Source organism: Pyxicephalus adspersus, chromosome 3 (assembly GCF_032062135.1).
Source record: "Pyxicephalus adspersus chromosome 3, UCB_Pads_2.0, whole genome shotgun sequence".
NCBI classification, from domain to species: Eukaryota; Metazoa; Chordata; class Amphibia; order Anura; family Pyxicephalidae; genus Pyxicephalus; species Pyxicephalus adspersus.
Window position 1 is genome coordinate 94,730,932 of NC_092860.1, and position 10,290 is coordinate 94,741,221.

At 36.1% G+C, this 10,290-nt stretch overlaps 1 protein-coding gene across 1 annotated transcript in view; it reads right to left on the minus strand.

Moving 5' to 3' along the window:
• Positions 1 to 9,157: 9,157 nt before the first annotated feature.
• The window catches only part of LOC140327433 (bifunctional heparan sulfate N-deacetylase/N-sulfotransferase 4-like), a 144,697-nt gene continuing 143,564 nt past the window's right edge, over positions 9,158 to 10,290 (minus strand). Inside the window, exon 14 of the mRNA XM_072406819.1 lies at positions 9,158 to 9,721. Coding sequence (XP_072262920.1) covers positions 9,602 to 9,721 — 120 coding nt within the window. The 3' untranslated portion in view covers positions 9,158 to 9,601. The remainder of the gene's footprint in view (positions 9,722 to 10,290) is intronic.

Genomic DNA, 10,290 nt, shown 5'->3' on the forward strand with positions numbered 1-10,290 from the left:
AGGTGTACAATACATTTGCTAATTTTTTAATAAAAGATGTAGAAATTTGCTTGTTTACATACTAATTTCAGAAAGATATCTCCGTAATATACATTATTTAAAAAAAAATTAAAATCCAAATAATCCAAGAAAAAAAAATATTATGTGCAAGGGAAAATCCTACATTTTAAAGTCAGCTTTGTACTACTTAGTAAATTAGTTTTACTGCACTGTTGGCAAGCAATATTTTGACTTTTGAAATAAGATCCCATAGATCTACTCAAATCACCAATTTACATGTTAGTAAGCTGGATAATAAATAAAGAATATAAAGTAGGCACCTTACTAGATAGAGTTAACATGATTTAAAAAGCTTTTTATGCTTCGTGTACTACTCATTGCATCAATATTTCAACATGTGTATTTTTGTATAACATTGTTTAGCCAACCTAACACAGACCAGGTAACAGCATGTTATTCAACATGTAGTAAATGTAGCAGAAATTTGGTGAGGTTTTCAGATTATTCCACTGGAGTTAATCTTTTTTAGCAAGAGTAAATACAAAAACATGTAATAGTGAATACACGTATTGTCCATGTACAGGTGGATTTGTGTAAAGTGTCTGATCTGTGTGCTTGTGAACATCTTCTGTCCTCCTTCCCACATTTGTTTGGGGTGGGAGTGATCAGATAACAAGAATGACTGTCATGCCCTGATGGGTAATGAGAAAGAAAGCAGCTGGTAATATACAAAATATATTCTCATACTAACAATTACAAGTTTTTTCACATTATAATGTTACAAGGAGATTTGGTCAAAATGAGCTAGCAATGCTCATGTAACGAATTGATTGGTTGAGATGAGTGTATAATTGTTAACTCCAGATATCATAGAATTGAGTGCTGATGCTGACATTTTCTGGATATGCGTAAGGAAATGCCGGCTTCTCCCTGCCTGACTCTTCCTAGTTGGATGATATGACAATGAGCACTCCCAGGTGTAGACCAAGTCATGTGATCTTGCTGATGAAACTGTTGCTGTTTTGGACCATTGTATCCATCCAATTAACATAAGTACTAACTTTTAATTAAGCATTAAAAATGTTTTGTGTTGTTCTTTATTCCTTCCTGACATCTGTTGTCCCACAAATACTTCCACCTTGTTACAGTAAGCAGGTATAAAGTGAACGGGCATTGGTTTTTAGGAGAGAAGTTGTCTGCACCCACTTCCCTGAAATAAAATCCACCTTTTCAGTAGAAACTTGCCAATGTTCTTCTTTCAGGTGTTTCAGCTCCAGCATTGTTTTCTGGTCCCCTTGGTCTACAAAAATTGTAGATTTGTTAGTGCTTCACTTTTCCACAATAGGACATTTTGTTAAAATCATTGTCCTGCCAATTAAAAGCACAATGACCATTATCTGAGCTTTTGAACAGAAATTAGGTATTGAGAGCTGAACAGGTTACAAAGTTTATTATAGTGACGGGGTTCAGGAGGTTTTTGATAAATGTAGAATATGCATTGATTTATAATATAATTGAAAATGTTCTTTCAATGGTGTAATCTTTTGTTTTACAGGCCCCCTGACCAATCACTGGTTAACAAACATTATCATGCCAAACAGATTAAAGTCATTTTAGGTTATGTTTGATGCACAGATTCCAAATATGGTATTGGCTTTGCTATATTGGCTCTAGGTTTTGAAATAATGATCTCAATATTAACCTCATAGAACACTAAGGAAACATGAAAATTAAATTATCAATATATTTATAGAACTGATTACAAAGAGGTCAATAAAAAACTCTGTTTGTATGATTTCCTTAGAGCCAATTCAATGAAACTGATGTCATTTCTGGATTTAGAAGACCTGAAATACACTAAATATATTAAAAAATCCTTGGCAAGTGAAAAAAAAAAATTGTTGAGCTGTGCTCCAGGTCTTGGTTATATTTTAAATCATCCAGTCCTAATACACAGTTAGGCCAACTTTTTTTTTGATAAATAGCATTTTACAGTACCATTCACATTAATGAATCACTGACAAATCCATAAAACACATTTCCTATGAGATTGATGTCTTTTTCCGAAAATACAGACCTAAGCACGATTCAGGAAAAGACCACACTGTTGTGAAATCAAGACATTAAGAAAATACCTGGAAGCTGATCTTAGTACCATACCCAGCCCCAAATATGCTAAGCCTTGCTTATCGCCACATTATTATATTGTGCATTAAAAAAGCTGTGTTACAGGGGAATGGGTAGCTTTTTTTAAAAGAAATTACACTAGTTGGAAATGTAAATTATAGTCACATGCCTTGTTGCTATGAAAATTTACTGGAAAAATATTACCATAGCACACTGAATAAAATATTCCTTCTGATGACCAAAATGTCTGTTTGCTAAAACTTATCACACACACAATTTTGGATGGGGTCATTTTCTTCATAATTTTTAAATTTCTTTGTGTCATTTTCTTTTTTCCTTCTTACTATTTAGTAGTTTTGTTGTGTGCCTTTCTGTTTATATTTTTTAAAAAACTTTCACCCATTAAATATCCAAATTACCAAAATAGATTTAAGGGTAGCACTGGACTCCTACTTCACATTTGTCACCTTTTCTAAGCATAAAGTTGTGTATCAGGGATGACTGAAGGTTATGAATAGAGTGGAGCAAAAGTGTATTTCCCCTTTGTGGTCCAGGGCTCTAAATTTTATGTGGTGGGGTTTCCTTACAAAAAACAACACCGTAGACAGATCTCTTCTGTAAACAGACACGAACATAAATTATTACTATTATAAATGAAAATATTCATTGGTATTTTTTATAAGTGTATTCTTTTTAGGACTTAGAAATATGTATATGAGTGGATAGATACTGAAGGATAATATAAAAGAAACATATTTTCTTTCCGGGTCTTTTTAGGACTTAGAAATATGTATATGAGTGGATAGATACTGAAGGATAATATAAAAGAAACATATTTTCTTTCCGGGTGAAATGTTGAAGGGTTATTTAATTTAGATGGAGAAATAACACATCACATGAAAAGCAATTGAACAGAAAATCATTATTCACATTTTAACATCAGGACACCAAGGATCTTAAAAGTAGTACCTTAGAATCAATAAAGAATTCAATAAATTGAAATAAAGACATTATCTTGACATTTTATTAGTATAGCATTGATTCCTCTTGGCAGCAAATAGAGATTGAAAGTTCCTGCCACAATAGATACTTCCCTGGGACATTTGGAATCTCAGGAAATACTTAGATGATACAGAATCATGACAAGGTAAAAGAATGTATTTCAGAATACTTAACCTCACTATGACTGGACAGTTTTCATTTTCATGGGGCCCAACAAATAACTGCTGGAATACATTTTTTTTCTTCAGATCACTTTCCAATCTGAGAAAATGTTAAAATCTGGTGTTATATGATATAAAATGCACTTCGACCTACTGTTATTAAATTAATTTCTGAAACTCAATCAGTTATATATTTTTTTAAAGTATTCACGTTTCCTCGTATGTACAAGCATTAGCATGTAGCTTTAAGGGTCTTAACCCCCCCAGCCTTCTAATCCCATCCGTATTTCCACACAAAGAGCGTTACATCTTTTTGCATGGAAATTTATTTTACATTGTAGGCCTATAATTCTTAGGCATAACTGACCGAAATATGTCCAATATTAAATAAATTTAATAATAAACTTAAAAAAAAAAAAAACAATCAAATCTGTGAAAAAATAATAGTGAAACATGTATTATAACTGTACAGCAGTATGTATAATATATATAAATAATATAATTATATATATATATATATATATATATATATATATATATATATTATTTAAAGATTTCTTGGTTTTGGATTCAATACAGCTATACAGAATCCAATACAAAATTATTTGAATTTCCCGCTGCTCCTCCCGCCCGCACCAACGTCACTGGGAAACCCCAGAGATTGTCTTTGCAGTCACCTGCTGAAGATCAAAGAAAGAAGACGTGTCCCGAGGACCTGCAGGGATCAGCAGGATGCCGGGGGACGACAACGGAACAAGGTAAGTGGGTTATTTTACATTTTTAGCGACCTCAAGTCTGACTCGGGATTACCGCTGGGGGGGGGGTTAAAAGGGATTTCTTAACCTTTCCAAGACTTGACAAGATGGACTATCACAGGTGAACCTGGGAGATTTTTAAACAAGTTCACCACTAAATACTTTTAAACCTAGGCTCATCCTAGCTTATTATTGCTGTGCGTTTCTGGTGTCAAAGCTGTGCAGCATCAGCTTTGGTTTTCCTTGTGTGTGCCTGTGCAGGAGTTACATCATCCCGGCATGGCCAATCAAGATGGATGGAGGTTGTAGCAGAAAGAAGAGTCCACAAATATCTTATGACACATTGACTGACTATGAGCACATTATAGCTTGTTTCAGATTCTCAGACAGTAGACACATGTATCAAACTTTAAAGTTTTACTTTTAGAATATAACTATATGAAATGCTGTGTACCTCAAGTACCAAAAATATAGGGACAAACAGATTCTTATGCATAGCACTCAAGTGAAACAAGTGATTAATACCAATATTCAATCTATTATGACACACTAATGTTGGGACACGAGTTAACTTTAGTGACAGCTGTAACCTAGCCTCTGTTTTAGGGTGGAGGGGTAGTTTCAAGTTTTCAAACCCCTTACCATGAAATACAATTTATTGACCAATATAAACCCAAGAAGATGACCTGTGGTAGGGCAGGTACAGAGGACCCCCCTATTTAGGTTTGTGGTAATAAATTAGACGGGGGGTGAACAGGTTTGTGGGAGTATATGTGTGGGCAGCCGAAGGGGGACGGGAGTTAGGGGACAAACTTTGCATTGAAGCCCAATTATCTCTAGCTTTGCTACTGACTTTTTACAAAAACACGGTAGTATGTTTCACCATGGTAAGATCTTACACATATAAAAACGTTTGTTCTTCGCTGGGATGAAAGCATTTATTGTCTGACCAAAGTATGTCAAGACTTTCTTCCTCATTAGTTTGAACTTTTCCTTTTTATTATAATGAACTACGTACTTTATTCCATTCATCTGTTAATTTTACTTTACAAAGTAAGTAGAAATCCAGAATGTGTTATATATCAAATGTCAGTTTTGCCTTTTAGGATTTTAAGGGAATTTATTCTTGTGTGAAGAATTAAAATTAGTTTTATGTTATGCAGTCAAAGCAATGAAGCCTGTAGTAAAAAGTAGCATATGGCAGCCCCTGTGAAGATCTATTAATATACCAAAAATCTCTCATGACCCCTCTCAAAATAACAAATGTCCACACATAAATGCAATATAGATATTCCTTGTAACTACATTATGGCATCTGTAAATGATTAATTACAAAGTAAAATGTGCTTGAACCTCTTCCAACATAATAAAGATATAGACTTTAAAACATCTGGATAACTGTGGGGAAGCTTCTTTCTGTATGACACACAGATGTTGGGGACAAAGTTTGACATATACAGGTTAAATACATTGATTTATTTTGTCATGCATCAATGGGTTAGGGTGCTGGTTTATTACTTTGGGATATATTTACATATATATTGTAAATTCTGAGGATTAACTCAGACCACAGCCTTTTCACCAAAAGGGTGTAGCAAAAACAATTCTTTATTGGAATAACTAAAAAACAGCTTCTTTTCAGCAACTTAGGAAGGTATAAACAATAAAGAAAATGGTTTACTTCAGCCTAGTGGTGTAAATGTCCATAGTCCATCAGAACATCCCCACCATAAGGATGAGTCCAATACAAGTCTCTTGTGAGGGTCCAATCCCCAACCTGGGGTTTCAACAGTCCATAAATCAAACGAAAATCAAATCAGCATCACCAGCTTCCCATGTAACAGCACCACCACCCTGGCTTGATTCCCCACAAGCTTGTTTGCAGGCCACTTTAACATAGAATCTGTGAAAATGTGAAGTATTTATTAATAACATGTGACTGACAAACCTTAAGAACTGTTTAGTGCTATTGAGTCAGCATGGATCAGAAACAAAGATTGGTTTACTTCTATTATTTTTACATTACCCAAAATTTCAGATTTTTTTGTAGAGTAAAATCCAGGATGTGCCACATGAATTTGTTTGATTGAAACACCAGTCATCATAATGGAAAAAAAGAAATCTTGCCATGCTTGAGTATTTTTATAATCACTTGAAGAAAATGTATTTCCTAGCTTTTTGCTGTGTCTAAAAGACATTCTTTAATGCTTATAGCTAATTCTTTAAGCACCTACTCAGCATAGGATAATAATAATAAATACCTGACCTGCAAAACAGGTTATCCTTTTCATCAAGTAGGTTGAATTACTAAAAATATTAGACCTGAGTAACTTTACGTATCTGCAAGAATAACTTCCTGCCAAATCACAATATACAGAGTACAGATAGTACACCTTGCTAGTACCTGATTAGACCTTATTTTGCCTTTAGAACTTCCATGATTTTTCATGGCATAGTTTTAGTTCCCTACCAGGTTTTTGATGTATAATACCATATTAGTGTCATGCAGTTGCTGCAGATTTGTTGGCTGCATGTCCATGATTTGAATTTTTAGCGCTGGTGACTGTGGAGGCCTTTTAAGTGCAGTGAATGCATTACCGTGTCCAAGAAAACAGTTTCAGATGATTTGAGGTTTGTGACACAGTTTGTTTTACTTCTGGAAGCAGCCATCAGAAGATGGGTACACTGTGGTTATAAGGACATGGGCATGGTCAGCAACAATATAACAGTAGACTATGGCATTTCAACATAATTGGCACTAAGGCAACCTAACTTTGCCAAGAAAATATCCCCCACTTCATTGCATCACCACCATCCTAACCCATTGAAATGTAGATAAGTCAGGATGGATCCGTGGTATTACTTACACTGGTGTCAGTGGAAGTAGTATACCGCTTTTATGGGTGTCATGGTAATAAAATGCCCTTTAGACTTATGTCAGAACAAAAGCTATGTCTCTTATATTGGCGTTGATTGGGTAGACTAGACAACATTTTTCCAATTGTCACAGATCCCCACAGGACCAAGCAATCTGTGCCTGTTTCAGTGTCACCCATTTTGCACTCCCATGCTGCCAGTTCTGCTCAGGGAGCCCATTCTCTGGTTACCTCCTGTTGTAGGTCATGTGATTCTCTGACAGCTGCTCCTTTACCTCTGAGGACTAGAGTGTTCTGCAGACAGGGTCCACCTGCTGTGAAAATAGGAACACCATCTGAACTGCCTCATCTCCAGTACTCCCTTTGGTGGTGGGCTTGGATACCTACAGGTAACATGGTCCCCAATCATCACATGACCTTGCCTATATTATGAAGTGACTGGCAAAAGGAAGTTGCCTGAACAAGAATTTTTGCTGCCTGCCTTGACCTCTGGTTAATTTACCAGCCCCTGCGTCCATGGGGGCCACAACCTGGTAACAGCCTGCAGTGTAACATCCTCACGTCTAGAGGCTCTGGTGAAAACTAGGCTGTTGCTTAGACTCTGTGCCCTGTAAATGTCTGCTGGTGACACGGAGGGACAGAAGAGGAACAGAGTGTGGTCTTCTGCTTTGCAAGCCCCTCTGTTTCAAGGTTTAGTGTGATGTGCATTTAGAGATGCTCTTCTGTATACCTCGCTTGTACAAAGTTGGTATTTGAGTTACTGTTGCTTTTTCGTTGCTCAAACCTGTCTGGCTTTACTTTTCTGATCTTTGCCATCAACAAGACATTTTAGCTCAGAGAACTGCTCACTGACTAGTTTCCCTTTTTTGGACCGTTCTCTGTAAACCTTAAGGAAATTAGACAATTATATTTTATTTCTAAAATGTTGGTATAGAAGGTGTATACAGGGAGTCCTCGGGTTACATACGGGATTGGGACTGTAGGTTTATTCTTAAATTGAATTTTTATGTAGGAACAGGTATAATATTTTTTATATACTATACTACTTTATATTAGGCATTATAGTGTTAGTTACTGTAGAAAACCTCACTGTGAGCTAATCACAAACAAAGCAAATAAACAAAAAACAAAACCTTGGAACTTAGACACTTAAATTCTGGAGCAAGCTGTGCTTTGATTTGCAAAAAGAATCAACTGCAGAGTTTGTCTTAATCATTAGAGTTACAAGATGTTACAGATCAGCTCAGCTCTTAGGATCACCCACAACTTTAGCTGTGTTTAGTAAAATATTTCTTCTGCAAGTCATGAAAATCGTCCGATCCCCCCTCCAAGCCTCTGTCCTGCACAGGAGTGAGCAGGGAAGCCCTGTTCGTATCTAGGAGTCATCCAAATGTTGGATGTCCTTAACCCAGGGACTACCTACCTGTACTCTTGTGAATAAATCATTTAGGCCCTTTGGTAACCTTAACCCCAGAATAAATACATTTTATAGCATCGTAAAGATTTTTATTATAGGCTTGTGTAGTTGCCATGTTCCAATATAATCTATAGAGTTTTGGTCAAACCTTTTTTCTAGGAAAAATATCAATGTATTAACTTGTTGTCCTCTTTCCTTTGTCCTGCCTCAAAACATTTGAATGCATATTAAACCCAACTTTGAGGTCTCTGCTTTCATGTCATAAAATAAAATCACTCTCTCCTATGACTGGTTTCCAAGGCTAAATACCAATGGAAACATCAGACACTCATCAGATCAGATGACCGACCCCAGGAATTAATCTTTCATGTTCATTTCCAGTGACAAATAAATGAGTGCTGTACAACTATTTTGTTCAATGTAGACTAGGATGAGATAGCAGTACCCTGCACAGCGGTCAGTCCTGATTGGTCGTTGATAAATCTGTTGGGGGGAGGGTTGTACGGAGGTCAGATTTTTACTTGACATGAAAACAACCTTTTTGTCAGGGGGGAGAATCATCTGACATGCATGTGCAGCTTAACCCTCAAGTTCCCAAGTTGGGATGCATAGAAGTTTCATATTAACACTTTTAGGTACCAGATTTTTGTTCTGAGACATCCAAACCACCATTTCCATTTTATTACTCAAAAAGAGAAAAAAATCTGAATAGATACAGATTGTAATATTAACAAAATGTTTTATTGGAGAATATATGACACGCCTGATTTAATAAAAAGCATAAATAAAAAGAATTTTCCTAGAGATTTTTTTATGATAAAGCATTCAAAATGGTATTTTATTATGAAGATGTACACTGATTTATTCAACCTGATTGTAAAACTAACCTTCAAGTCCACTGCATCTACTTCTGCTTTGGTTCTCTCATAGAGTAGTGCATGTTGTATTAAATGATGGATTCCAATCATAAAACAGCTACTGGAAGTCTCTTGTTATCAAAAGGAATGGGTGCAGTGTGAGTCCCATGTTAAATGTAGGATATTACCTTTAACTACTGCAAATCTCAGCTGGGTACTGAGATCGATCTGACAGTAACGGTGCTGATAAGAGGCACCTTGTGAATAAATAAGTGTTCTTGGATTGTGAATCATTCTGGGAACTATGACTTATTTTTGTAAGTGTAAGGAAAGGGAAATGTTTCTATTTTTTTCTTAGTGGAGAAACCACAAGGCTGAAATTGTGCATTAGTCGATGTCTTCAATGCTATCTCACTTTCTGGAGCTCCTGTCTCAGCCACGATGGTAAAGGTAGTCCCAGTCTATGTAGAAGTTTGGACAGTTCAATGTTGTGGTCCTGGTAATAGCTTGAAAGAAATGCTCTTGACTGCAAAAAAAAAAAAAAAAAAAAATAGTAGTTAGGACAGCTTACTGGCAGTACAGATTTTTTTACAGTAATTTTTATTATAATTTCTAGATTATTGAAAATGCATCAATCATTAGACATCTGGTCAGGCAAATAGATTTGGTAGAACAGGAATGGTAAAATAATCACAGAAAGTATTCAGGATAAGTCAAGAACAGCATTTAGGGCAAACTGTTTTGACCTTATCCATTGTGACATAACATTTGCAATACACAATATCATTTAAAATGTACCGTATTTTTCGGCGTATAAGACGCACTTTTTCTTCCCCAAAACTGGGGGGGGAAAAGTGGATGCGTCCTATACGGCGAATGCAAGTTTTAAAAATAATTAAAACCGGTAACATACTTACCCGATACCACGATCCCGCGATCCTGCGTGCTTCTCGTCTTCTCTCCTCTCCTCCTGGCTGCAGCGCGTGTCTCCGCCTTTATCCCCTTCTGATCGCACTGTGCCAATTCAACCCCTTCTGATCACTCTGTGCCAATTTATCAGAAGGGGTTGAATTGGCACAGGGTGATCAGAAGGGG